Raw genomic sequence first — 27,748 nt, forward strand, 5'->3', positions numbered from 1 at the left:
TTGGGTGGTAATGATGCAGATGTAGGTTTATCGATTGTAACAAATGTACAATAGATGTGTGGGATATTGATAGCGGGGGAGGCTGTGAGGGTTAGGGTTGGGGGCATATGGGACTTCTCCGTACTTTCTACTCACTTTTGCTGTGAACTACTCTAAAAATAAAGTCTATTTTAAAATGTGTGTGTGGTATAGGGATTAGATAGTTATTTTGTTTTTTGCCTTGTGTTTTTCTTCTAGGTCTGTGCATTGAGAGGGCCTGGGAGTAGCAACACCTCATTAGCAATGAGCACACCCAGCACCCACATCTTGGCTTCTAAACACCATTTCCCATTAAAAAGGAACCAGGGACCCTTGCAGAGATGGATGGTTTCAAGGCTGAGGCAGAGAAAAAAACAAGATGTGCCTAGATCATTTTGTGCCTGAGAGCAAGAAAGTATTCAAAGAATGGTGAAGAAATGTCAATAGGACACAGAAGCCAGCTCGAAAGGGGTCCTGCTGGCCACACTGGACACAATTTGAGCATCAAAATAATGCGAGTAATATGTTATAACCCATTAAATAAAATAGGAATCTGGAGCACCCCTGATGTGACCTCACCCTCCTCAGAGGGTCTGAGTGGCTGATGGTCTTATGTCTCAGGCAATCATTTACCCAAGGCGACACTGAAAGAGAGGGACCAAAAAAGTCAACGACTCTTCCACAACCCACTGCCCCATCTAACTGCAGTGGTTTCAGAATAGATCCACAAATTCTGATACTCTCGTTCATCCAAGGTCTATGTCTCCTTCCCCTCCACCCCCTCCTTTGAATCTTGGCTGGACTTAGTGACTTGCTAATAACTGATAGAACACAGCAGAAGTGATCATGCATGACACCCAAGGGCTTCTACTTTGTCTACTGAAATATATTTGGAGTGCTGAGCTACCATGTAAGGAATCTGATTACTTTGGGGCTGCCATGTTAGAAGGAAGTTCAAGGCCATATATGGACACTCCAGTCGGCAATTCTAATCTCTGAGTCATTGTAGTCCAGCCACCTGAGTGAAGTCACTGGGACCCTCTGTGCCAACCCACTTGCCAGCTGAATACCTGAGTGACCTCAGTCATTACTACAAGGAACCAAAGAATCTTCCAGCTGAGCCTTGCTGGAATTCCTGATCCACAGAATCTGTGGGCATAATAAAACAACTGTTGCAAGCCACTAAATTTCTGGTCATTTGTTACAAAGAAATAAGCAGCAGAATACTATGTCAGATCACCTCTTTGTCCCTGAGGACTTCTCAACATTTTGTTATTCCTCGGATCCAGATTTCTTTCTTTTTTCCAGTTTCTCCAAGGTTAAATTTGGGGAAGGGAACCAGCAGCCCATACTGGTTCATCACTTTATCATCTGGTATGTTTTGCAGTTTTCTTTTTTTTTTAATTAATTAATTTACTTTATTTTGGCTGTGTTGGGTCTTTGTTGCCGCATGTGGGCTTTCTCTAGTTGTGGTGAGCAGGGGCTACACTTCATTGCAGTGCACGGGCTTCTCATTGCAGTGGCTTCTCTTGTTGCTGGGCCCGGGCTCTAGGCACGTGGGCTTCAGTAGTTGCAACATGCGGGCTTAGTAGTTGCGGCACGTGGGCCCTAGAGTGCACAGGCTTCAGTAGTTGCGGCGCATGGGCTCAGTAGTTGTGGCTCACAGGCTCTAGAGAGCAGGCTCAGTAGTTGTGGCGCACGGGTTAGTTGCTCCACAGCATGTGGGATCTTCCCGGACCAGGGCTCAAACCAGTGTCCCTTGCATTGGCAGGTGGATTCTCAACCACTGCACCACCAGGGAAGTCCCACTTTGCAGTTTTCAACTAGGAACTTAGGTTTGGTCTATATTAGTCTGCTGTAATTCTGCGTGAGGCTGGTTGAGGGTGTTTTCCCTGGCTTTGGCCAGAGCCTACTTTCAGTTTATTTCTATGCTTGGGGTTTCCTGAACTGCTCCGTAAGGGTATACCCAAACCCCAATCAGGCCTGAAGAAAAGCCTGTGGTTATGAATTCCCTGAGGAAAAATTCCCTCCACCCAGAGCCTAAGCCAAAATGGACAAGTTTCCTAGGTATGCCTCAATGGTATCAATCAGATTTTTTTCTACCACATTCTTTCATTCAAGATATAGCCCTTCAAGGGACTAAGTTTTATGCCAGGGCCTCTGCTTCTCTAATAAGAGCTTGGCCCAAGGTCCAGCAGCTGTTAAAATCCAAGGCTTTATATGATCCAGCAATCCCACTCCTGGGCATATATTCAGACAAAACTATAATTCGAAAAGATACATGCACCCGTATGTTCATAGCAGCACTATTTGCAATAGCCAAGACATGGAAGCAACCTAAATATCCATCAACAGATGAATGGATAAAGAAGATGTGGTATACATACACAATGGAATATTACTCAGCCATAAAAAAGAATGAAATAATGCCATGTGCAGCAACATGGATGGACCTAGAGACTAGCATACTAAGTGAAGTAACTCAGAGAAAGACAAAATCATATGATATCACTTATATGTGGAATCTAAAATACGACACAAATGAACTTATTTACAGAACAGAAATAGACTCACAGACATAGAGAACAGACTTGTGGTTGCCAAGGAGGAGGGGAAGGAAGGATTGGGAGTTTGGGATTAGCAGATGCAAACTATTATATACAAAATGTATAAGCAACAAGGTCCTACTGGATAGCACAGGGAACTATATTCAATAGCCTGTGACAAACCATAATGAAGAAGAATATGAAAGAGACTATATATATATACACATGAGTAGAACTAAATCCCTTTGCTGTGCAGCAGAAATGAACTTGGGCCCAGGAGATTTCTCATGTTCTCTCTGAGCTCAGCTGTACCTTTAAAAGGAAGTTTGATTTTTTTAAACCAGTATTTCTGGGTGTTTATCAGAGGCAACCACACTGCAGAAGCACCAGCCTGAGAGTCTCCTTCACAAAACACATTCATCAGCTGGCATCATTCTCTGTTTACTGGCTGTTCAATAAAGACCAAGAATCTTTACCTGGTTTAAAAGCTCAGCTTCGTCTGGCCCCTGCTAGCACAGCACTCACCACCCTCACCACCCCCATCTCCCCTGCTCTCTCCACTCTAGGTGGAGAATAGAAGAGATCACCCTCTTCTGTTATTAACTAGGCCCTGCCCCCTTCTGACTCAGGGCCTTTGCATATGCTATTCTTGCTGATTGCAACTCTTTCCTACCCGACCTGTTTCACCTTTTTTACACCTTCAGGGCTTGGCTCAAACTCACTCATCACTTCCTCAGGGAAGCCACCTGACCTCCCCCCAAACAAGGTCAGACAGACCTCAGTTACACCTTCACAAAGCTCCTATATTTCTTTACGGCACTAATCACAATGCCAGAAAAACTATAGTTGAAGTATAAATTACAATTATGAAAACTATGCACTTATTTGCGAGAATATTTTCATGGCTGTCTCCCCCATTGGACTGTGAGCTCTGCAAGGGCCCAGCCTGTGGGGCACCCCCAGTGCCCAGCTCAGGACAGGCAAAGAACAGGAGCTCAATAAACGTGTGGTGAATTAACAAAGTACAAATAAGTGCAGAACCAGGGCAAAAAACTAGGAGCCCTGATTGCCCGGCCACAGGCTCACCTTCAATAGGCCAGGCGTGAAGGATCCCTTTCTTGGGACCCACATTCTCAGCAAAATCACCAACCTACCCGCCCCCAGCTTAGATGGGGATATAAGAGGAACTGACCATATCAATAAATGTTTTGAGTTTTAATGAGTCTGCCATAGAGCGTTCTTCCCCACTTCTCCATCCTGGGGGCGCAGATCTCAGCTCAGGTTGGAGTAAGAGCGGGGGAGGGGAATAAATGTGAATGCGACTGAGGGACTGGGGCTGGGAGAAGAAGGACCAGGTGAGGCGCAGAAAGAAGGAGCTAAGCCCAGGCCCTGAGACAAGCCAGACAGCCAAGCCCTTTTAGCATCCAGGGAACAACACGGTGACCAAACAAAATACATGTCGTCCTTATCGGCAAAGTGGTGTCATATTGTGCCCAAAGTTCCAGGGCAGGTCTGTATTGGGCCCTAAGTGCCTGCTGGGGGCACTCTCAGCCTGGAGAGTCAGGAGGAGGCCCATCCTGTACCTGGAACTTGGGCAGAAGGCGTGATCTTGGCCTGGAAGGTGGGAAGGACACACCAACTTGGGCCTGGAGGAGATGCCACCTCGGGCCTGGGGAGCTGGGAGGGGGACCTCCTCGGGTCAGGAGGGGGTCTCATCTTGGGCCTGATGAAGAAAACCATAGGGGGTCCCTGGAGCCCATAATTAAGTAGGTAGTTTAAACAGGATGGGAGAAGCAAAAAGAAGCAGAACCAAAACTAAGGGTACAGCTGGACCCAGGAAACAAGATCAGGCCAAGGGGGTGGAGCTAAGCCCAAGGAGAAGGAGCCAGGAGGTGGAAGAGCAAGGCCTAGAAGGAGGAGATGGAATCAGAGCCAAGCCTGGGGAGCAGAAAAAGGGTCCAGATTAGAGGGCAAAATTCCAGAAGTGGGACTAGGACCAGAGACATCAGGGAATCTCCGCCAGAAGCAGGACCAGCCCCTGTGAACAGAAAACAAACTGAGGAAGGCAGGCAGACAGGAAAGGTTAGGCTCTGTGAACCGCTAAGATGGAGACAGGTTAAGGAGTAGCTAGTTACCCAGGAGTTTGAGCCAAGCTTCAGACACACACAAGCTCTGAACCAGGAAGCAAGGGCCAGGACCAGGGGGAGGAACCAGATGCTAGGGCCTGGCAGGGCTGCACAGCATTAACCCCCCCATCCTCCCCCCCTCCACACACACACACACACAGAGCATTATCCAGGGGGCGGGGTTATCCCTGAGGGTGACAGCAAGATGGGTGGGTGGCTAAACAGGGCACAGAGCCAGGTCCCAGAGGCCGCAAGGCCTACCCCCAGGGCTCAGTCAGGCGGGAGAGGGGGTCACGGCTAGGCTCGCGGTCCCGGGTCTTGTTCGGGCTCGGTGCCCGGCACGCCGCGGATGTCGGGCAGCAGGCGGCAGCCGGCCACGATGTCCAGGCGCTCGGCCAGCGCGCAGAGGTCCCCCCGCGCCAGGCGCACGCTGTGGGCCGCTGCCAATCCCGCCGCCTGGGCAGCCGCCAGCCTACCGGCCAGGGCGGCCACATCACGGCCCGCGCGGCGGTACACGCCGCTCACCGCGGCCGCTACGTCGTGGTCCAGCCGCGCCTGGCTCTCAGCCAGCCGGAGCTGCAGCAGCGAACGCGCGGGGGCGGGCGCCGGGGCCTCCTCCTCTCCCCAGGCCTCCCCGGCAGTCTCCCGCTGCACCACGAGCGGAGGCAGATCCCTCGGAGCGGCCTTCGGCTCCGGCTCCGAGTCCGAGTCGGTCTCCGCGGCCTCCCCGGCCACCCGCAGTCCCGTGGGGCGGCCGCGCGTCGGGCCCGATGGGCCCAGGTACAGCTCCTCCTCCTCCGACGAGGACGCAGAGAGCTCCGAGTCCGTCTCGGCCGCCTCCCCCGGAACCACCGTCTCAGGCCTCCGCAGCGGCCTCCGCCGACGACTCTGGGACGCCATGGCGCGAGCTAGGGAGAAGACGCGCGAAGGGATGCTATGAGAGGCGGGCGCCCTGCCGTGGTTAAAAGGCGCAAGTTCTGGATTCTCAGCCCCTCCACTGACTACCTTAGCAATTTGGGGCCATCTGCTTCCCCTGCCTGGGCCTCAGTTTCCTTTTCTGCATCATCATCCCTGATGATGATGATGACGGGGGCTACTGGACCCCAGCCTCCTCAGTGTACTGATGGGAAAACTGAGGACCACCAGCTCGATCAAGGCTGAGGCACGAGTACCCGGAGTCCCAAACTAAGCTCTTTCCGATTTTGCTTCCTAGCAGAGGCCACACCCCACACCGTCCTCCAAGCCTTGTCAGATTCGGAAGCACACGGGCTCCTGAGCCGTTCAGGTACCAGTGCCTGGGTCACAGAAAGGGTAACAGCCCAACTGGACTCTGGGAAGGGTGCACTAAGGGCGGGGTAGGGAGCGCTATCACCGCAGACCGTACCGAGTCACCGGAGCGCCCAGCCGACGGGATCCGCTACTTAGCCGAAGTGCAGAATCTTTACCGAGAGAGAAGGCGGCAGCCCCAACCAACAGGGGAGCAGGTTGGGAGGGTGTCGGCCAATCACCTGGGCCGCTCGGCTACCAACCAGGAAGCAAGCCCTCAGGACCAGCTTTGGGGGGGGGGGGTGAAGAGCCACGTGAATATGGGCACGGCCAATAGGAAAGCTGTTGGGCTGGCGCTTCCGGGTTGTGCTGCGAGGCGTGCAGACAAACGGGTACTCTAAGTCACGTGTAACAGCGACTCGGCCAATGGAAATGCTCGAGGACCCGGAAACGGGGAAGAAGCAGAGGGAAGGGCGGAGATACTTGTCACGTGCTGCCAATATAGACAAAGCAGGCCCTCCCCCTAATCTCCCAGGTTCAGGCGCGTGCCACGAGAGCCCAGAAAAGGAAGGCGGGGCTAGCCCGAAACACCAATGGAAGCGAGAGTGGGCGGGCTCTCGCTTAGGTATAGGAGGCGGGGCTTGCCCAGCCGGGCCAATGAGAACACTAGGCGCTGAACGGTTGTTAGGCACGGGAGGCCGGCGCATGGCTGACGTGGTACTGTTCGAGTTTCTGCACACGGAAATGGTAGCGGAGCTGTGGGCGCAAGATCCGGACCCCGGTCCCGGGGTGAGCGCCGGGCCCCGGGGGGAAGGAGGCACGGGCCGCGGCGGGAAGGCCGAGTCGAGGCCCCGGGAGGAGCAGAGGGCGCGGCAGCGGCCCGGGTCGAACCCCCGCCCTTGCCTCGCTGGGCGACCTCAGGCGCCAGCTTCCGCCTCTGCAAAGCGGGGTCGCAGCAGGGCCGGCCTCGAGGGTCGCAGCTAGAACTGAGCGAGAGAGTTCGGGGTCAGGCTCTTAGCTCAAAGCCTGGCACAGAGTAAGCGGGTAGCAATTACAGTAATTACGATTACTGGGTATATATTGAGAAGTTATATATTGAGCCTGGGTTGAATCCCGCCTGCACCACTCATACAGGGTGTGAGAGCCAGTGATCCGATCTCTGTGTGCCTCAGTTTCCTCCCTTGTAAAATGAGATCATAACAGCACCTAAGACTCCGAGCGAGACATTGATTCATTCAACAAACTTACTGAGCGCCTACTGTATTCAGGGCACTGTTTCCCTGTCCTCGTGAAGCTTACGTTTTAGTAGGGGAGTCAAAACAAACAATAAATAAAAATAGAATGTGCCACCAGCTAGTGAGAAGTTTTATAAAGACAACTTCAGGAGAGTTGGGGAAAGAAGAGAGGTAGAGTGGTGGATGGTGGAGGAAAGCCTTTCTGAGGAAGAGAAGGGAGGAAGCAAGCCCCGGGGATAAGTGGGGGGAAGAGCATTCCAGGGAGGGGGAAGCCTTCTGTGAAGCCCTGCGGAAGGAGCGTGCTTGGCATCTTGGAAGTTGGCCCTTATGAAAAATAAATGCTCAGACTTTAAAGCACTTAGTACGATGTCTAGCACCTAATCAGCCCTCAAAACACGGAGCTCTTGTTTTAAAGTCTGTTACCAAGAAGAAAGGGTGACGGAGAGAGTAGGTGCTTAATAAGTGGGGCTGTGCTCACTTTTTTCATTATTATTCTTTCTATGATCATAATCAATATGCAAGACATTTTTATTGGTCTGTGTTTTCTTCCCAATTCAGGAGGACAAGGGTGTTGCTTGTTATCATCTCAACATACTTTTTTCAAGTTCATTCATTCAACAGACTGTCACTAAAACCTGAAAGGTGCCAAGCCCTGCTGTAGGCTCTGGGGATTATTCAGCGAACCATGCCAAAACCCTTGCCCTCCTGGAGCTTACGTCATAGTGGGGTAGACGGACAAATAAGATAAACGAGTATATATTGTACCCTGGGAAAATGCTATGAGAACGTTAGCACATGGGAGAGGGAGTGTGCATTGGCCTGTGTTTTGGGGAGGGGGCTGCAGTGTCTCAGCACCCCATCCATCCTGGCTTTCAAACCAGAAACCCGGGAGTCCCTGACATCTGCCTTTACTCCCTCACCTCCAGCCATCAGCCAGGCCCTTCCTGTTGTGCTGTCTAAATATGGTTCCCATCTGGCCCCTCCCTGCTTTAGTCTGGCTTCCCTCCTCTCTGCCCTGTACCAGCCTCCTCCCTCATCTTCCAGCTCATTTCACCTGTCACATCGTCACTGCCTTGACACCTATTAATCCTTCAGATCTTGGCTCAAATGTCCCTTCCTCGGGGAAGCCCTCCCTGAGGCCCCAGTGGAAGTGGGGTATCCTTGTATCACGATAAGCATGTATCTGAATTATGTATCCATATGATCCTTTGATTCACAGCCTCTCCTCTGCCAGGCTGCCTGCTGTGTGGTGTGGGTGGGGACCGGGTCTGTGTTGATCACCCCATAGTAGGTCCTCAGCATGGATTTGTTGAAGTGAGTGCAGCCCCTGTGCCATGGAGGGTGTGGGCGGGGACTGGCATTCACTTAGTATCGTGGCCAATAATAGCACCCATCATGTGCCCTGGTGGGCTTCACATTCCTGATTTCATTTGATCCACCTAACAACCCACAAAGGTCAGCATGATCCTCCCCACTTTGTAGATGAGGAAACAGAGGCTTTTATAGATGGAGTCTTCACTGTCAAGTGGCAGAGTCAGGAATGTAACTAGGCCTCCCATTTCCAAAGCCTGTGCTATAAACTCTCGCCTGTCTTTCTCAGTGTCTTCTCTGACACTCTGGGAGGATTTTAATGGGTTCCTGTGGCCAAGCAAGTTGGGGGGGGGGGACACGCGGTTACTCAGCTTTGCTCAGCACAGGGCTTTTACAGCACGAACGCGCCTGTGACCCTTGGGCGTGGCTCTCTGGCCAGCTGCCTCTGCAGTTCTGATGCTGGGGTCCCACACCAGAGATTCCGGTGGAGCTGGGCCAGGAAGTGGCCTGGGCGTCAGGCCTCAGAGCTTCTGGGTGGTTCCTGTGTGCAGCCAGGGGAAGGACCGCCGTCTCCCCATATTCTTTCAAGCTGGGGAGCCCCGTTTCTTAGCACATCGTGGGCAGCTGCCCTGTTTCGCGCAGTCTTTTCTCTTTTGCTCCCGGCCCCTCCCCTCTCTGCTCCTTCTCTTTGGTCCAGCAAGTGTCCTGTCTGAACGACACGCAGGCCTTCTGTTTCTTGGGTACTTATCGTGTCTCCAGCACAGGATTTTATCTGATTTCGTCCTCAGAACAGCACTCTGAGGTTGACGGCATCATCCCATTTTACAGGGGAGGGACTGAGGCACCAGAGAGGGAGGGCTTCCCCGACGCTGCACAGCCAGGATCAAAGGCAAAATCAGGACTCGGGCATCCGTGCCAGAGCTTGTCTGTGGCATTAGGCCTGCCCCGCCCACCTGCCCCAGAGCCCCTTGAGGAAAGCGATGGTGGCTGGTTCATCTCTGTCCCCACAGCACAGGCGCCCAGGAGCCACAGTCATTGTTTAGGGCTTTTTGATCTCCACGTCCTGCCTGGTTATTTGTGGCTGTTGAATGGATTCTCCTGGACGGTTACGGGTTGAATGGAAGACTGGCCAGAGGAACTGGGAGGTCGAAGGGCCTTTGTTATCAAAGCAGGAAAAGTTCCAGGAGTCGGAGGAGGAGGCTGTGGTTTGTCCACCTCAGGAGCTTTGAAGATAAGGGGAGCCTGTGGGCAAAGGAGTGAACCCCTGTGTGTGTGATGAGCTGTCATCCACTGGCCTCTGGCCTGGGAACGGCCCTGCTGGGCAGGCCCTGGCCCACCGAGGCCCAGTGAGTGCCCAGGCCAGCCCCTTCTCTCAGGAGGGCCTGTGGTGGGCGTAGCAGCCATTAGATACGGTCCTTGTCCTCAGGCAAGAGCCTGGAAAACCAACCAGTTCCTGGCACAGTGATAGCAGGGGGCAGAGCCCTGGAGGGGGCGCAGTGCATCCGAGGCCACAGAGCCAGCAGTGGGGTCTCCGTGCGGGAACTGGGGCTCTGTCCTGAGGGCGGTGGGGGCCATAGAAGGTTTAAACTGAGGTGTGCCAGGCTCAGATTGACTTTTCCGGAAGTCCTCCCTGGCCACGTGGATGAGACTGGATGGAGATTGGGTGGAGAAGGGCGCTGCTGCAGGAGCCCGAGCAGAGGTGAGGGGTAGACGGAGGGCAGGCGGAGGGGGGCTGGGTGAGCTCGGAGAGTGTCAGGGGAGAAGGTGGGATTCGGGGTTGTCTGGGCACCACCTGGGTGCACGAGGACAGGGCGACAGGGTGGGAGGTGTGCTCTCACCCTGTCACTCACCTGGTCACTCAGCATAGTTCTTTTGGGTCTTCTGGGGCCATTCTCCTTGGGGAAGCCGGAAGTCATCCCTTCTCCCTGTGCTTTTAATATGTATAAATTTATTTATTTTTGGCTGCAATGGGTCTTCGTTGCTGCACACGGGCTTCCTCTAGTTGCGGCGAGCGGGGGCTACTCTTTGTTGCGGTGCGCGGGCTTCTCATTGCGGTGGCTTGTTGCGGAGCGCGAGCTCTAGGCACGCGGTCGTCAGTAGTTCTGGCACGTAGGCTCAGCAGTTGTGGCTCGCGGGCTCCAGAGCGCAGGCTCAGTAGTTGTGGCGCTCGGGCTTAGTTGCTCCGCGGCATGTGGGATCTTTCCGGACCAGGGCTCGAACCCGTGTCCCCTGTATTGGCAGGCGGATTCTTAACCACTGCGCCACCAGGGAAGTCCTCCCTGTGCTTTCCTTAAGGCAGGAACCAGCGCTGCTCCTTCCTGGGATGCCCTGCCCTGGGCCAGCACAGAGTGGCTCCGCGGGTGGGGCTTGAACCTCACAAATAACTAATAACTAAGGGGCAAGGCAGGCCAGGCACGCAGCCCCCCACCCAGCTCCATCGAGTTTCAGTCCAGGACGGGACCGGGGGGACGCAGTTTGGTTTACTTGTTTTCCATTCATCCTACTCGGAGCTCTGTGGCCCTTTTCGGTCTGGACGCTTGAATCTGCCTTTAGCAGAGCACATGTTCCTCTTACGCTCCTTTCATTATTTCTTCTCCCGCATTGTTCCATCTCTCGCAGTCAGAGGAATCCTAGACTTCCCAGATCTCTTTCCGCATGTCAACTTTCCTCTCATTTTTTTTCCTACCTCGTGGTTTTCTTTTTTTCTTAACAATCTGTGAGGTTTTACCTTCCTTCCAGATTTGTCTCTTTTTCAGCTCCCTTGTGAACAAACGTTTCTTTTGGCTACCATTTCATTTCTAAGGGCGTTCCCTTGTCCGACTGTCCCTTCCTCCAAGTGCCCGAGCTGCTGCATGGACGCCCCTCGTGCCCACACCGACACGCCTCCTCCGAGGGGTCCCCCCTGTTTCTCCCATTATCTCGGTTCCTCTCCGTGGGCTGTTGTGTCAACCCGGCTGAGGCAGGCGTGGGGAGCCCAGAAATGCACTGGCTCTGGGCTGGGCTCCGCAGGCTTCCAGTGGGATGGGAGTGTCCCGCCTTGTCCTCCCTCCTCAGGAATGATGAACCCCTAGTGCCTGGAGAGCTTTTGTAGGGATTGGGGCTTGAACACCGCTGAGTCCTGGGAGGCGGCTGCCAGAGAGCAGGTGGGGTTCTGCCGCCCTCCTCCACCCTCTCTCCCGAGTCACCCGCTCACCCTCCGCCCTTCCCTCCCTCCTGCCTCTCCTCCTCCCTGCTCGCATTATTCCCCGCTCCCCACCACCCCCAGTCTCTGCAGTGCAGCAGATATTTAACTGGCCCCTTTCAAGGGCTGGGGACCATGGAGCCAATAGCAACAGCTGCTGTAGAGCGAGCTGCCGGTCACACCACCCCTGTGAGGTCGGGCCCCGCTCCGCCCTCTCACCAGCTTGTCATCCCCTGGGTGCCCGTCATCCCCACTAGGCTTGCCAGGCGAGCTCCTGGAGGCCAGTCAGGAAATGTCTGTGGGATGAACAAGGGAGTCCTGGGGTCTTCCCTGTCCCTCAGGGAGTCCTCGGGACACAGATGCACTTAGAGCAGAGCCCAGCCACGCCCCCTCGGGGAGCTCACCTCTAGGAGGGAGGTGACGCAGGGGTGGCAGAGAAGGCTTATCGAGGGCGGGGCAGTGATCCAGGTGCTGAGATCCGTCAGCCCACAGCACAGACCCTCCTTCGTGGGGCTTTCCTTCCCTTTCCCCATCAGCTCGTCGTCATGCAGGCTGACAGATGCAGAGGCCGCAAATGACAATGATAGTAACGCTTCCTGAGCCTGACTCAGAGCACTTGGCTTGCACTTACCCACTCCCTTAATCCTCATGAGGACCTTGGGAAGGTCCTCATCTTACACGTGAGGAAACTGAGGCACGGGGCAGCTGGTAGGGGTCAGGGGCTGATCTGGCCCCAGACCCCGGAACCAGCCACCAGGCACACGTCCCCCTCTCTGCCTCTCATGCCCCAAGCTCAGATCCCGCACATCATGAGTCTTCAAGCCCTCCCCGCAAGGCTGGCCCTGCTGTGCTTGAAGAAACCAGAGAGCACGTGCCAGTGCCACCAGCAGGAAGCTGTGTCCTTCCCCAGGCCCGGTTCCCGCAGGAAGAGCACAGAGTGGCGGGACAGGGCCTGCCTATCATGTAGCCCAGCAGAGCAGAGGGCCAGCACGAAGGCCACCTCTGCTCCGACCTCCCTACGCCTGGCGCATCCCCCCAGCGGGCCTCAGCCCTTGCCACTTCCCTGGGGCAGGGACAGCTGGGGGTGTTGCCCTGGCCGCCCACCCATCTGCCACCTGCCTGCAGGAGTCAGACCTGCTCAGGTCCGAAGGACAGCCCCGTGGCTGAGGGTGCCTCTGGGAGGTGTGACCTAACCCCTCTGTGCCTGGTCTCCAGGTATGAAATACAACCTACCTTATGGGGTTGTTAAAATTAAACAAGGGGGTCTGTACAGGGCACCCGGCACAGTGTGTGCTCGAGTCCCAGTTCCTCACTTGGTTCATTCAGCATCTGTTTCTAACGCACCTCCTCCGGTGTGCCTGGCCCCGTGTTGGTCACCAGAGGCCGTCCTGGTATTTCTGACGCCCCCAGTCTGGGCCAGCCTCCCTCACGTGCTCAGCTCTCTCCAGGTCACACAGATCAAAAACACACACAGGTCAGCTCTCCTCCAGCCACGCCGTCCGCCCTCCCGGGCACGTGGACAGACACGAGGTGCAGCCCTCCTGCCACCCCTGTCCCCGTGCCTCAGCCCCTCCACCGTGGGACCCTGGCCTGCCCTCCAGAAGGCCGTGTTGCCACCACTACCTTCACCGGGCACCCGAGGGAACAGTTCCCTCCCCTGTGCCCCTGTGCGTCCCTCCCAGGATTCTCGGCTAATACGTTAAGGCCTAATGATCACAGTTGACTTTTCAGCCCCCCTGCTGGCCAGGGGCCAGGGCCCATGCCTTGTGGCCCCCTTACTCGCCACATGAGCCCCAGGGCAGGTCACCTTGAGTTTCGGGGGTAATGGGAGTGCTACTCCACAGGGTGTTTTAAGGACAGACACTGAAAGCGCATATAGGAAGTGATGGGTGTTATCAGGAAAGACTTCACCAGCAGGGTGAAGCTGAGCCTGGGGAAAACCCGTTTTTCCTGGAATGAAGGGGAGCAGGTCCTGAGGGCTGATGGGGTTTCTGGAGGCGTGTGACGGGGTGGAGGGACAAAGCCGGCCTGGCCTGCCAGCCTGTGTAGCAAGGCCCTCCCCTCTGGGCCTCCTCGCCCTGCACGGGCAGGGACGGGCAAGTCCCCTCGCAGCGGCCACACCCGGTGGCTCCCGGCTCCCTCAGGTGACCCAGGGCCCCTGCGCCTCTCTTCCCTGGCCTTCTAGGGACAGAAGGTGAGCCTGTCGGTCCTGGAGGGCATGGGCTTCCGCGTGGGCCAGGCCCTGGGCGAGAGGTGAGAGGTGGGCAGGAGCTGAGGTGGGGTCCCTTCCTGGGCACAGCCGGGCGCGGAGGGTACCTTGCTCCACACAGGAACCCAGCCTGGTCTCCTCCCTCTTCCTCATCCCGGGGCTGCCCCACCCCCGCCCCCGGCCTGGCCTGGCCCCACAGTGTCTGCCGCTGGCCCCCCACCCCAGGCTGCCCCGGGAGACGCTAGCCTTCAGGGAGGAGCTGGACGTCCTCAAGTTCCTATGCAAAGACGTGTGGGCGGCCGTGTTCCAGAAGCAGATGGACAGCCTGCGCACCAATCACCAGGTGCGTGCCCACGCCCGGTGCCCGAAAGAGCCGGGGAAGGGAATCCCCGCCCGGGGCGGCTGCAGCACGCCCAGCCCGGCCGTGGGGACCTGCCCAAGCTGGGAGGCAGGCACGGGCCCCCTCGGGGCCTCTGTCCCATGCTCCAGGGGAAGCCAGGAGGCTGCCGTGGGGCGTGGCAGCTGCTTCCAGCCTCCCTGCAGGCCTCGCCGGCTGGGCCCCGGAGCCGGCAGAAGGCCCCTTGCGGCGGGCGGCACCTCGCCTCGGCCTGATGCTGCTTGTCCGGACCCGGTCCTAGTTCCCATTAGGAGCCTGTGCTGTGCTGGGGCCCCGCGGGCCACTCCACGGGCCTGGGCTGCAGCTTCTCACCACCACCCTGGAAGGTCATGCACCCAGCGGGGCAGGACACCAGGCCCGGGGCGGAAGGCCCGTGGGTCCTCGTGCAGCTCTGAAGGACAGGCCCGTTACTGGCCACCGCGGTTTTGAGGGAAGGGTCCTTCCAGACCTCAGCCCAGTGGGGCTGGGCCCTGGGTCCTTGCTTCCCCTCCCCCCCAACAAAGGTACAGGCGCCACCCCAGCCCCCGTGGGCCCCTCCTCTGTCCCCAGGGGACCTACGTCCTGCAGGACAACAGCTTTCCCCTTCTCATCCGGATGGCCTCGGGTCTGCAGTACCTGGAGGAAGCGCCCAAGGTATGGGGGGTGGTGCTGGGACTCCAGCCCCAGGCAGGCCTCTCCCCGAGCCCAGGACCCCGGGAGAGGGAGGGTCCCAGCGTGGCCCCCCTGGTCCTGGGTGTTGGCCTCCCCCCTCTGCCCACAGTGACCTGTGTCCCCCCCCAGTTCCTGGCCTTCACCTGCGGCCTCCTACGTGGCACCCTCAGCACCCTGGGCATCAAGAGCCTGGTCACCGCCTCCGTGGCAGCCCTGCCCGCCTGTGAGTTGGGGTGGGGGGCTCCCGTCCCCCGAGTGAGGCAGGGGTCCCCCTGCTCCCGGGGGGCCGAGGAGGTGGGGCCGGCCCCATTTCACAGATGGGGAGTCTTGGGCCCAGAGTGTTTAAGTCACAGGCCCAGGCCACACAGCTGGTGCAGCGCATCCACGCCCCTGCCCCTGGATGTCCCCCGCAGCCTGCTTCCCCTGGGGCATGCCAGCCTGGAGGAGACAACCCTTGACGATGAGCTGGTCTAGTGGTTTCGAACACTCTTCCCGGTGCGGGAACCCAGGTGGACATAATGGAAGCCACCTGGGTTGGTGCTGTGCTGAGGGGCTCCACAGGCAGCCAGGCCCCGTGGAACCTGCAGCTGGTGTGATGGGCTGTCCTCCTGACCCCCGGGTCCCCGCTGGCCCACAGTGCCCTCCATCAGACAGGCCGAGGCCCCACCCTTACCTGGGGGCAGCCTGCAGCCAACACTCCAGTCCCCTTCCCTCCAGGTGTCTTCCCCTCTGCCAGTGCCCAGGCCCACTCATCACCGGGGACCTGGGACCCGAGTAGGCAGGATCTGAGCAATACATGCCCCAGAAGCCCGTGCCAGCACCCTCCCCAGCAACTGACATGCTTGGCCTTCATGCCCCCAGTCACCCACACAGCCCTGGGATGCAGGCCAGGTGGGCAGGAAGCATCACCACCCTAGACCGGTGAGGAAACTTGAGGCCCAGCTGAGGCCACCCAGGCTGTTGGCGCAGGGCAGGGATGAACATCTCTGAGCTACTGGGGTGCTGCCTCTCCTCTCCGGTCCCAGCCTCAGGCTAAAGCCAGCCCTTCTCTTCCAGGTAAGTTCCAGGTGGTGATCCAGAGATCCTGAGGGAGCCCCAGGCCCCACCCCCAGCCGAGCCTCACGCCACCCCATCCCGAGGACCCGGCTGCTGCCCGTGCTGGTGGCTGGTGCTGGAGAGACGGGGTCCCACTGCTTCAGGGCCTCACAAGCGCTCAACAAATGGGTGTCATAGGGAGGTGGGGGTGTCTCAGGGGCAAGGTGGGCCCCGCCCCAGTCGGGGCTGGCGTGGAGGGAGCCCGCATCGGACACGTCCCTCCGCACGGCAGGTGCTCAATAAAGGTTCTGTACGTGGGACCAGATTCCAAGTGGAAGGTGGGGGTCACGCAGAGTGCTGGGGGCAGGGTCATCTGCAAAGGGACTGTTTGTGTCACAGGTCCTGCGGGGGAAGCAGGCTACCCTGTGTGGCTCCCCATCCCGCATTTCCTCCTCTCCTGGGCCCCCTCCTCCCCAGCCTCAGCCCTGGAGCTTGCCGCCTCCTGCCCTGCACACCTGGCAGGGGAGGGTGGCCCCTGGCGCTGGCACCCTTGCCAGCATCAAGTCTGGGGCTGCTGTCTTCCCAGCCGGGCCCACAGAATGGACCTCTCCCTAGGAGCAGGGCCAAGGGCCCCCAGGGTGCTGGCAGGGGTGGGCTGGGCTGGGGCTGCCAGGACCAAGGATGGATGCAGGTGAGGTGGGCCAGACACCCTCGGCTCCCCCAAAACACACACACACACAGAGGAATACACAGTTCATGTGCCTGGAGGATGCGAGTCATACCAAGAAAAGAACAATGGCCCAGCTGACCAGCCCCTGGGCAGCTCGGCCTCCATGCCTGCGCCCCACCCCCTGCCGCCACCTCCAATGTTTACATTCATAGCATCCGGGGGCATCACCCATCTGGACTCTGCCAGGCTCTGCCACTTGCTGCCTGATGTGGGTAAGTACCTCCACCTCAGAGCTGTACACCGAGGCTGCGACAGACCCAAATGGGAGGAGGAAGGGTCTCCTCAGTGGGTGGGGCTCCTCTGCAGACACCCCATCCAGCCCCTCCCCAGCACACACAGCTGAGCACCACGGTCCCTGGCCTGCCTCTGTGCCTTTGCACATGCCATTCCCTGCCTGGCCCACTCCCCAAACTCCTGCTCCCTCTCCGGTGTCCAGCAGCCACCAGCCTCGGCTGCCCACCACATCCCTTGGAGCAGATGCTCACTCGCCCGGCGCCTGCAGCCCTGGGGGGGCTCCTAGACAGCCTTGTCCTGCCCTGCCGCCGCGTTTACTTGTTTATGTCCCGCCGCGCTTCCCCTTGGGCCCCTCTGGGTCCCTCAGCTGGGTGCTGGCACTGTCCAGCACAGAGCCTGCAGATGTTTCCCAAATGAATCGCCGTCATTCAGCTGAACTGTGTGTGCGCGGACAGGCGGGGGGAGTGGGGGATCGGCCCAGCCCTGCGCTCAAGAAGCTCAGGGCTGTCCTGGAGGTTCCCCCCCAGACTCACCACGCCCCCACTCGGACACACCAGCCTGGCCTCCCTGATGGGGCAGGGGTGCTGGGAGGGGGGCAGAGTCCTAAATTGGCAGAGGACAGGGAGGAGGAAGTTGCTTGAAAGCCTGGTGAGGGGAGAGAAGTAGCCCAGGGGAGGGAAGGGGCATAGCTGGGCTACAGGGGGCAGTGTCTGGTCACTGGGCACTGCTCTGTGGTTGCCTCCCCCATCTCCCGGGGGAACCTCTGTTCGACCCATCACGCCAGCAGCAGGCACAGGGAGACAGGACCCTGGAGAGCAGAGGGGCCCCCCACACACTCTGTGCCTAAGGCACCCCCTGCCCAGCCATCCCCACCCCCAACCCCGCTCTCACCTCTCGAAGAACGTCTGTAAGGCGCCTCCACCTACCCAGCACAAACCACTGCCTGCAAAGCCTGGCTCTGCCTCCAAGACCCGGGGCAAGGGACTCCATCAGTCCGGGCCTCTGTTTCCTCATCTGTGAAGGGGGCATCACCCCCACCCCACTGAGCGTGGCAAGGAGGAAAGACGTTACTGTAGATAGAAAAGCATGTTGGGACTTCCCTGGCAGTCCAGTGGTTAGGACTCCGCCCGTTCGCTGCCCGGGCTGGGTTTAATCCCTGGTTGGGGAACTAAGATCCCGCAATCCGCGTGTTGGAGCCAAAAAAAGAAAAGCATGTACGCTGAGCGGGGCTCCTGGTGAGCCTGGAATGCGCGTGTCGTCGTCATTTTATGTGAAGCGTCTGGAGCAGCTGGCAAATGGGCCAGTTGGCGCCATTGTTGCCGAGCACCAGGCTCTGGGCTCAGGGGACTCCTCCTGACAACCGCGAGAGGCAGGCACGGACGCCGGCCCGCTCAGCAATGAGGAAGCCGAGGCTCAGAGAGGTGAAGTCACCTGCCCAAGCTCGCACAGCTGGACCCTGGAGGAGCTGGCACCTGAACCTGGGACTGCATCTTCTCTGGGCCTGGACTCCCAATCCGTGTCCCAGCTTCCTTCCCTCCCACAGCATAAGTGCCCAGACCAGCAGAACCTCTGGCGGGTCCCGCCCCGGGCAGCAGCGTGGCCTGCCATCTCCATCCCTTACTGGGGTACCGCGGGGCGGGGGGGGGAGGCGGCGGCAGCCCCCAGTCCTTGAGAGCTGAGCGCACCAGACAGGGACTGGGTAGGCTTGCTGGGAAGGGGCGGGGACAAGGTGGGCAAACCGGTCGGGCCACTGGGCTCCTGGCTCCCAGCTCGCGGGCCTCTCACCAGTCGGGGCTGCGCTGGTGCTGCCAGACGGTGGGGCTGGCACAGCAGCTCGGCTGGCGGCGGCGGCGGAGCAGGGAGCTGGGGCTGCGAGGCTGCCATCAGGTACAGGGGACCCCAGGCCGGGGGGATGAGGTGGGCAGGGGGCAGGGGCCACGCGCCAGGCCCCCAACCCTCACCAACTCCAGCTCTCACCCTCGTTGCCTCTGCCCCTCGGGTTCTCCCGTGCCTGCCTCTAAACAGCCTCCTTCCCTCGCTTCCGCTTTGGGCGCCCCACCTCAACCCCAGTTTGCTCAGCCTCTCCCCAGGCTGGACCACGCCGACTTCATCTGCTCCCCTAGAGTCCCCCTCCCTCAACCCCTCATCAGGTCCCAAATGTCCCAGCCTGACATTTCAGCCGCTCGCGGGCTCAGTGGCTCACTGCTCCCCGCCTCTCACCGCACTGGTTTCAAGTCCCTTCAAAGGGTGCCAGCCTCCACCGCCCACAGCACACGCCCCAGTACCTAGCTCCCCCCTAATCTTACTCAGCCATCCCCTGGCTCCCAGCCCACGTCGGCTCAGCACACTGTCCCAGCCTCTTGGAGACTCCCAGCAGCTCCCGAACACCCAGGCCTTGGAAATCTCACCCACCCCAAATTACCCCCCAACACCCCCCAAGCGTTCTCATCCTCCCGCGCCTGGCTGTCCCGTCCCCCCATCCTGACCTCTCTCCCTGTTACTCTGAAGAGCACCCCCATGCCACCTGGGTAGCCCAGGACCCCAACATCAGGGATGAGGTCTCATCTACCGCAGGTCTCAGGGCTGTCCCGCGGGTGGGTACTTGCTGCTGGCGCCCGAGGGGGCTGGGTACTGAGCCCGGCCTCTCCTCGCCGCCCCCCCAGCAGGCACCCCGGCCGCCATGAGCCAGCACTACACCATCCACTTCGCCAAGGGTGCCCTGCCACCCCGGAACCCCGCCAAGCACTACTTCTTGGACAGGGAATTGGGGCACCAAAAAGGTAGGGGTTAAGTCTGGGCAGTCCTGGTCACAAGAGAGACCTGTGAGTCGGGGGCTGCTGAGCGGATGGCCAAGCAGAAGAACCTCAGGCCCCCGGAGGGAAGAGCCACCGGCACTCACCATGGAGGCATCTGCACAGGGGGCCGTGGGGGCCGTAGGCCCTGGGAGGCCGGAGGTGGGAGCCTGGGCTGGGGATGCCAGCAGGGGGGGCCCACCTGGCCTGCCCCTCCCCCCAGCGTGGACAGAATTCCCTCCCCAAATCGCCAGGCCTGTGGGGACTGCCCCACAACCTGGGGGGAGCAGTGCGGTGGGCGGGAGGGGTCGGAGGGCAAGCCCCCAACCCCCACTGAGTGCGTATGAACGAGCCGGGGGTCCAGCCGCCCACGGTGACCGCAGGTGCTGCTGCTCAGGGCGAGGACGGGGCAGTTACTCCCATCAGGGCTGATTCAGCCTCCCTGGGGCCTCCCAGGGCAGCCCCCTTCCCGCCGGCCTGGTCTGAGCCCAGCTGTGAGGCCCACCCCCCTTCCCAGTCCCCACCCTGTTCCCCCTCCACAGTCACCTCTCATCACTCTGGCCTCCTGTGGACCAGCCAGGCCAGCTCCCAGTGGAGTCCTCTCCGCCCCCCAACTGGGGGACACCCCAGGGACCGAGGAACTTGGGGTAGCAGAAACTCTGGGGCATCATCCCCCCTCTAGCCCCTCACCTGGCTAAAGCCCAGGCCCCTGCACCTCTTCCCACCCCCCACCCCCCGCCCCAGCCGTGGGAGAGCGCAGGGCACGGCCCCTCCTTGGCCCACAGCCCCTCCTCGTCTTCTCTCTGACTTCTCCTGGGCCTCAGCTGAGTGATGAGCCCCAGCCTCTGCCCGAAGACCTGACCTGGTTCCCACCAGCGCCCCTCAGGGGTCAGGGACCCAGGCCCAGTCGCCCCCCACTTCCTCCCTTCCGGGATGCTGTCACCAGTGGTACCATGACCCAGCGGCACCTCAAGCCTACAGGCCCTGTCGGCCAGACCCCAGGCATGCCAGGCCACCATGGGGTGGCGATGGCTGTCGCCGGGGCCTCCAGCGCCCCGTTCTGCAGCGGTGGTCCCAGCCCGCACTTCCCAGCCCCCCGTGGCAGCGGCTCTGCCCCGCTCACGGCGCCCAGAAGGGGCCGCCTGCAACCACTACCGCCCCCATGCAACTGGCCAGCAACCCCCAGCCGGCCCCCGCACGCACGCCCTCACCCGCCGCGGGCGGCACGCACCACAGCCGGCAGAGGCCCAGCCCTGCCCTCTGCAGCCAGCACCCTCCCGGAGCCCAGGAGGCCCACGGACACCTGGCCCCTGCCTGCCCCCGTAACCCGTAGCTCCTTCACCTCCTACAGGTCCGGAGCTCACCCAGCCTTCCCTTCCCGGGGCTCTGTCCCTGCCACTTCGCCTCCCACCTAGGCCTGGGGCCTGCCCTCCTCACCCCTCACTCTGGTTCCTGTCTGGGAGGGCGCTCGTCCCTGACACTGGGCCTCCGGGCAGCCGCTGCTCCTTCACCTGTTGGGATCCAAGGCTTCCAGGCCAGGCCTGTCCATGGTGCCTCCATCCCGGGCTGGCCAGGGGCCCGGGCTCCAGCTTTTGACACCCTTGCTCTGCTTCCTCTCTTCCCAGCCCTCCTGACTTGGGGCAGCGGGGGATGAGCACCAGCTTGCTCTGGTGTTGGGGAGCACAGCTGCAGCAAGAGGCAGGGGGTGGCCTGAGGGATGGAGAGAGCAACGCAGCCAGGGGGGATCCACCCACCCACCCACTCATTCATTCATTCACTCACTCTGTGACCAGGTACTGGTCGCCTACAGGGGGTGCCAGGCTCTGTTCTGGGGGTGTCACAGGAAGCAGGGCAGACAGAGATCTCTGCCCTCATGGAGCTCACGTTCTATAGGCGGTGGGGGGAGGCGGGTACAGGAAACAAGATAAATAGGAAAGTTCAAAAGCGTGTCACCGGGTGATAACCATGTTGGGGGAAGAATAAAGCAGGGAGAGGAAATGGGGTTTGCAAATTAAACAAGGTCATCAGGCGAGGCCCCAACAAGTCTGCATTTAAGCAAAGATGGGGCAGTTCTCTCGAGTAAATAGCAGCAGCAGCAGCAAATGCAGACTCTGAGGTGGCCTGTTCAAGGGACAACAAGGAGGTACATGTGGCTAGATCAGGGGAGGTGAGGAGGAGGGTCAGACGGGGTCCGAGAGGGTGGAAGGTGGCCTCGTGGACGCGGTGAAGGCTCAGCCTTCTCCCCCTGGGGAGGTGGGAGCCACGCGGGCCCAGAGCTGACTCGGGATGTGACCTGAGAGTTGACTGTAGGAGGTAGGGTGGGAAGCAGGAGTCCAGGCGAGAGGTGCCGGCAACCTGACCAGGGAGGTGGCAGTTTCCAGGTCTGGTTTGAAAGGAGAGCACAGCTGAGCGGGGACCCAGAAGGGCACATCTGGTCCTGAAGGAGGGGGCTGCCTGCGGCCACAGAAACCCTCTGTCGGAAGGTTTGACCTGAGTCATGGCTGGGAGTCAGGGAGCGCGGTGCCGGTGCTGGGAGGGGCTGAGGGCGAGCACTACGGAGGGTAGACGGGGAGCAGGGTGGTGCCTGGCCAGCGTCATTGACTCAGTTTCCCCACCTCCACCCCCTCCCCACCCCCGGGCCCCAGATATCCTGACAGAGGATGACGTCTACTGCAGCTGCCTGGCCAAGACTCTCTGCCACGTGCCTGTCCCTGTGACCGTGGGTTTCTATGCCCCCTTTGGCTGCCGTCTGCACATGATGCTGGACAAGATCATGGGTGAGGATCTGCGTGTGCTGGGGAAGGAGGGATTAAGGGAAACGGAACCTTTGGTCCCTGCCCAGCCCCAGGCTTCCCTAAGACCTGCTCACCCCTGAGGCCAGTCTGCCAGATGCCCAGAAATCAGCATTAACCAGGTCCCTCCCTATGCCTTTGCCCCCCTCCCCCGCCAAATCCACTGCAAGGAGTCTTTCTAAAATACACATCTAGCCCTGTCCTTCCCCTGCTCAAAAGCCTTCCATGGCTCCCCAGCGCCCTAGGGAGAAAGCCCAGGTTCCTCGCTTGGCTCCTGCCAAGTCCCTCCAGGCCTCTGTGCTCCTCGGACCTATCTCTTCTCCTCAGCCCTGGCCGAGGGCCTGGCGCCCACAAGACCCTTGACAGATAATGTTAATTGAAAACATGAGCTGAAACTTAGCCTGGTTCAAACGCTGCTGGAGCTCAGACCCCAGCCCCAATCATGGCCAGAGAAGCCGGAGGTGACTCACCTCCGTGTGCCCAGCCCTGGTGAGCACCTATCAAACAAGCCCACGTCCTGCTCCTATGTTGTCACAGAGCAACAAACAGGGTCCTGGAAGGAGAAAAGATTCGGCTCTAAGGTAAAAGGAAACAGAACTTCTATTCTGTGCTGAGAGACTCCGATTCATTCCCACTGGCTCACTTACTACCCTCACAGCATGCAGATCATGCCCCCAATCTCTCATGATCCATCCTCCAGACATTCCCCCCAGCACTTCCTCAGCACCCAAGGGACACAGGGTGGCCAAAACAACCAGGGCCCTGCCCTTCCTGGGCTCACAGACCAGCGCGAGAGACAGACCTGTCCCCAGACAGGAATGACCCAAAGTGGGCAGGACTGCAGTGGGGGAGCCCAGGGTCACCTGACCCAGCTTGGGGATCAGGGAAGGCTTCCTGGAAGAAGTGATAGCTGAGCTGAGAGCTGGAGGAGAGGCAGTAAGCCAGGAAAACTGGACCAAGGCTGTACACTTGCTGCCCAGCATTTCTCTTCCTCAGCACCTGGCATGCATTCTTTGATTTCTTAGAGCCCTCCCTGCCCCCACCGGTCCTCTCTCCTCTGGGGGCTCTACTTCTGCCCTCCCCTGACCCCCCAATTCCCCCTCAGACCCTTTCCTGTTCAAGCCTGGCTCCAGGCCTCTCCTTCCGCACTTCTGCACCTGCCCAGCACTTGGGGACGGGCCCTGGCTCCCAGTCTAACATCCAGGCCCTATCCTAGCCTGAGCCGGGTCTAGACGCTCACACCTTCCCCTGCGCCCTCGGTCCCGGCAGTGCTGATGCAGCAGGAGGCGACCCAGTGTGAGGCCAAGGAGCTGCAGCATGTGCAGTGGCAGCCGCGGCCCGTGCAGGGCTGGGGCTTCTCGAAGCTGCTGTGGTACCTGGTGTTCCTGCAGCCCATCATCACCGAGGTGCATCTGCGGCGCAAGAACGTCAAGTTCCTCTTCATCCGCTTCAGCGCCTGGCAGTACGCGGGCACTGACAAGCTGTGGGCCGGCCTGGTGACCACGCTGTGCGAGGGCATCCGCCAACAATACGGCGCACTGCCCTTCAGCTTGTACTCGGTGCTGGGCAAGAAGGCGGCCACGAGGCCGGGCTGCCGCCAGCGCGAGTGGCACTGCCGGCGCCAACTGTGCCTGACACTGCTGGCACTGCTGGCGGCGCTCAGCCTGGGCATGAGCCTGCTCTACCTGTCGATGGGCTCCCACGCGCTGAGCCACGGCAACCTGTTCCGGGCATTCGGCGGCGCGGCCACCACGCTTTCGAGCTCCGGGCTGCTCATGGCCGTGTACTCGGTGGGCAAGCACCTGTTCGTGAGCCAGCGCAAGAGAATTGAGCGGCTGGTGTTGCGCGAGAAGTTCGGCAGCCATCTGGGCTTCATGTGCGAGGTGAAGAAGGAGGTGAGGCTGCTCACCGACTTCCTGTGCTTCCTGGAGATCTACCAGCGGCGCCGGCTGCGCGTCGTGCTCGAGATCACAGGGCTGGACACGTGCTACCCGGAGCGCGTGGTGGGCGTGCTAAACGCCATCAACACGCTGCTGTCCGACAGCCACGCGCCCTTCATTTTCATCCTGGTGGTGGACCCCAGCATCCTGGCCTCGTGCCTCGAGAGCGCCTGCTCCATGAAGGGCACGGCCGACAACGGTTACGTCTTCCTCAACCGCACCATCACGCTACCCTTCTCCGTGCCCATCATGGGCCATCGCACCAAACTGCAGTTCCTGCACGATGCGGTGCGAAGCCGCGACGACCTGCTCTACCTCGAGATGACGCGCAACGTGAGGTCGCGGGGCGGGGACGGGGGCGGGGACGGGGACGGGGGCGGGGACGTCGAGCCGCTCCTGGAGATGGAGGAGCAGGCCCGGGCCGAGAGCGCGCAAAGCGTCCTGGAAGTCCAGGCGGCTCTCAGCATCCAGGAGGCGCTCTGCTGCCTGCACGACGAGGGCGACTGCCTCTTCGAGTACGTGCCCGACAACGTGGTGTCCATGCGGCGCATCGTCAACACCGTGCCCATCACCGTGCGCCTGCTGCAACAGCAGCAGGGGGACTTCGGGGGCCTCTCGCCGCGCCAGGCCGTGGCTTGGGTCGTGCTCGCCAACCAGTGGCCGTGCCGTCTCAGCTGGGTTCTGCAGTGCCTGGAGGACCGGCAGCAGGCCGGGGGCGCGCCCGAAGCCTGCGCGCGCCTCTGGGACGTGTTCTGCGACCACAGCCTCGAGCTGCACACCATGACCGAGACGCTGCAGAAGGTGCTCGACCTGGACGGCGACCCCGAGCTTTTCCAGCGCTTCCTGGGCGCTGACTTCCCCTTCACCGTGTCCGAGGCGCAGAGGCTCCTGCGCTGCACCGTCAACCTGGACCACTCCATCCGCCGCCGCATGGGCCTCATCCGGGCCGTCAGCACGCTCAAGTCGCCCGGCCCGCCCAAGTCCCCTGCCCGCAAAGCCCCGCACACCGCCAGCGGAGCCAACCACGCCCCCGGGGCGGCCTGGGCAGGCCAGGCTCCTGCGCATGCCTGCGAAGCCCACCAACCCCCGGACGGGGGCAAGTCCAGACCCATGGCCTGAGTGCCCTTCACTTGGGGTCAGTCTAGCCCAGGTGGGCCTTGAATGGAAGACCTTGGGCGCAGCAGAGGGCAACACTTCCTTCTGCCCAGATAAGAGCGTAGCGGGCCTAACTGGGCCCAAGGCCCAGGGTCCAGTGTCCAGAATGAGGCCTGTGGTGGCCACATACCCCAGGTGAATCTGTGAGCCAGAGAGAGCTGTTGGCAGTAGCTACCAGGAGTGGGGCAGTGTATCAGTGACAGCATCTGAGAGCCCAGGCAGAAGGACCCATGAGGAACTCGGGGTTCAAGTGCAATAAATGAAGATGTGAAAACCCCAGATTGGTCTTCGTGCCCCAGTCTCCCCAGCTCAGTGAGGACAGGCCACCAGGCCTGCCCTGTTCTGCCAAGCCCACTTCATCCCCAGGGAGTCGGGCAGCCTCAGCTGGCAGCCTGCTCCCTGGCACCCCAGAGGCGGGAGCGGCTGCGGGGGCAGCGGGAGCGGCTGCGGGGGCAGGGGAGATGAAGGACAGAGGCATGCGCCCAGCTGACTCAGTGGAGCGCACCCAGGCCTCAGGGGATCCAGGTCCTTGTCCCCACACCCGAGCTTGCCCCTCTGTGGGCGGGGCAGGAGCTGGCATTTCCAAGGGTGGTGTCCCCAGTGACCTCAGCAGGCTGCTCCACTCTTGGGGTGGCTCCTTCCCTAGCATAATGGGTTAATTAGGCCTCAACAGCACCCCGGTCAGCTGGGGCCGGCAGCGCCGCCTCCACCAGACGAGTAATTGTCCAGGGGGTACCTGCCTTACGGGTCACTCCAGGGCCACCCAAGGAGCCCCTCGATGAGGACAGGGAAGTTGAGGAGCACAGATGGGGCACATGTAGGCCGGGGTGGACTAGGGCGGACCCCACCATCACCGTGGCTCACCGCCTTCCTTTCCACTGGGCGGACAGAGACCTAGGACGGGGGCGCCACTCCTCAGGGCAGCCTCCCAGTCCTCACTAGTCAGACAGCCACACACTCAGGCCTGTGGTGTGCCTGGCCCAATCCAGTGGGGGAGGGGGTGTGACTTCTGAGCCAGGGCCCTGAGAGCCAAGGGGACAGTCCCAAGAGCTCTGCAAAGACGCCCAACCTCAGGCCCTGCAGCCTAGTGGGGTACTGACCTCACACGCCTTAGCTCCAAGGCTGGCCACAGCACTCCAACATCCCTTGCCAATTACCGCTTCAAAGTGGACATGGGGCAGAGTACCAGCCTGTGACTTACAGGAGCTTCCAGGACTGAAGCACTGGCAGTCCTGGCATGGCTGAGCTAGTGGCACCACCCTGGACATGCTGAGAGATGTTTTCCAACAGCAGAGGGAGAGGCTGCCCAAGAATGAAGCCACCAGAGAGAGAGATGCACGGGTCCTCGTGACGCTGTTAGACAGACGTCTCTGCAGACGTGCTACCGGAGACAACGTACATCCCTTCCCGCAGCTCCCTCAGCCAACTTGACTTGGGCTTCCGTTTCTTACCACCCAGGGTCCAGGCTGGAAACAAACTGGCCCCAGCAGTGTGGGCTGCTGGGGAGGCAGGACTAACCCTTAGATTTGGCTGGAGGTCAGGAGCAGGACTGAGGACACCCCCGGGCCCCAGGAGGAAGCTGCTCCCCGTTACATGATGTCGAGCAGTGGTCAAACTGGTGCCCAGTTTATCTTAGATTCTGACCGTGTGCCTGCCAAAGCTAGAGCTTTGGGAGACAAAGAAACAAAAAAACAAAACCAGAACAGTATGTCAGACGGGCTGGGTGTGGCCAAGACGGCTCCTGTTCCCCGGCATTCATGGGCCTCTACAGTGTGGGGCTTTTGCTGGGGACTTGGACCTAGAAGGGAGTGCAAGTGACGTGTGTCCCTTTCCCATCGCAGCAACGAGTTCAGAGGCAGGTTTGCCTTCTCCACTCTCCTCCCCCACCTGCCTGCTGGATGCAGGGTCTCCTGAGGCCCTAAGGGATGGCAGAGCCACCAGAGGGCGCGGGGGCCTGGCTTCAGGAGTCACTTCGTGGAGAGAAACTGCCTGTCACCCCGAACACCCACATGCAGGAAAACACACATCTCCCATGTTAGGGCATCGAGATCTAAGATGTGGTACAGCGTCTAGCTTGGGCGATAACTTGGATGGCTGAAGGCAAAGGAAAGAAAATACTCGGCCAAAGGG

The 27,748-nt window shown here is 59.9% G+C and overlaps 3 protein-coding genes across 12 annotated transcripts; 2 read left to right on the forward strand and 1 right to left on the reverse strand.

Moving 5' to 3' along the window:
* Nucleotides 1–3,764: 3,764 nt before the first annotated feature.
* Nucleotides 3,765–6,265, reverse strand: BLOC1S3 (biogenesis of lysosomal organelles complex 1 subunit 3). Of its 2 annotated transcripts, none has more exons than XM_036834613.1 (2): nucleotides 6,136–6,265; nucleotides 3,765–5,598 (listed from the first exon to the last, which is right to left on the reverse strand). In XM_036834613.1, the coding sequence occupies exon 2, from the start codon at nucleotides 5,588–5,590 to the stop codon at nucleotides 4,988–4,990; it is 603 nt and encodes a 200-aa protein (XP_036690508.1). In that variant the 5' UTR covers nucleotides 5,591–5,598; nucleotides 6,136–6,265; the 3' UTR covers nucleotides 3,765–4,987. The 2 variants fall into 2 exon arrangements, with proteins under 2 accessions (XP_036690508.1, XP_036690507.1); XM_036834612.1 differs by having other exon boundaries at nucleotides 6,075–6,265.
* A 66-nt stretch (nucleotides 6,266–6,331) lies between these two features.
* Nucleotides 6,332–16,300, forward strand: TRAPPC6A (trafficking protein particle complex 6A). The gene is made up of 6 exons (XM_036834610.1): nucleotides 6,332–6,745; nucleotides 13,869–13,936; nucleotides 14,118–14,235; nucleotides 14,839–14,922; nucleotides 15,070–15,163; nucleotides 15,997–16,300. Exons 1-6 carry the CDS (start codon nucleotides 6,383–6,385, stop codon nucleotides 16,026–16,028), a joined length of 759 nt encoding a protein of 252 aa, XP_036690505.1. The 5' UTR covers nucleotides 6,332–6,382; the 3' UTR covers nucleotides 16,029–16,300.
* On the forward strand, nucleotides 15,875–25,892 carry NKPD1 (NTPase KAP family P-loop domain containing 1). 9 transcript variants are annotated; one of them, XM_036834603.1, is made up of 5 exons: nucleotides 15,875–15,996; nucleotides 16,858–16,917; nucleotides 19,603–19,719; nucleotides 22,377–22,508; nucleotides 23,793–25,892. In XM_036834603.1, exons 3-5 carry the CDS (start codon nucleotides 19,620–19,622, stop codon nucleotides 25,580–25,582), a joined length of 2,022 nt encoding a protein of 673 aa, XP_036690498.1. In that variant the 5' UTR covers nucleotides 15,875–15,996; nucleotides 16,858–16,917; nucleotides 19,603–19,619; the 3' UTR covers nucleotides 25,583–25,892. The 9 variants fall into 9 exon arrangements, with proteins under 9 accessions (XP_036690498.1, XP_036690496.1, XP_036690501.1 ...); XM_036834601.1 differs by lacking the exons at nucleotides 15,875–15,996; nucleotides 16,858–16,917 and adding an exon at nucleotides 18,027–18,826; XM_036834605.1 differs by lacking the exons at nucleotides 15,875–15,996; nucleotides 16,858–16,917; nucleotides 19,603–19,719 and adding exons at nucleotides 21,144–21,874; nucleotides 22,106–22,214.
* Nucleotides 25,893–27,748: the final 1,856 nt, after the last annotated feature.

This window comes from Balaenoptera musculus, chromosome 19, assembly GCF_009873245.2.
Source record: "Balaenoptera musculus isolate JJ_BM4_2016_0621 chromosome 19, mBalMus1.pri.v3, whole genome shotgun sequence".
Lineage (NCBI taxonomy): Eukaryota > Metazoa > Chordata > Mammalia > Artiodactyla > Balaenopteridae > Balaenoptera > Balaenoptera musculus.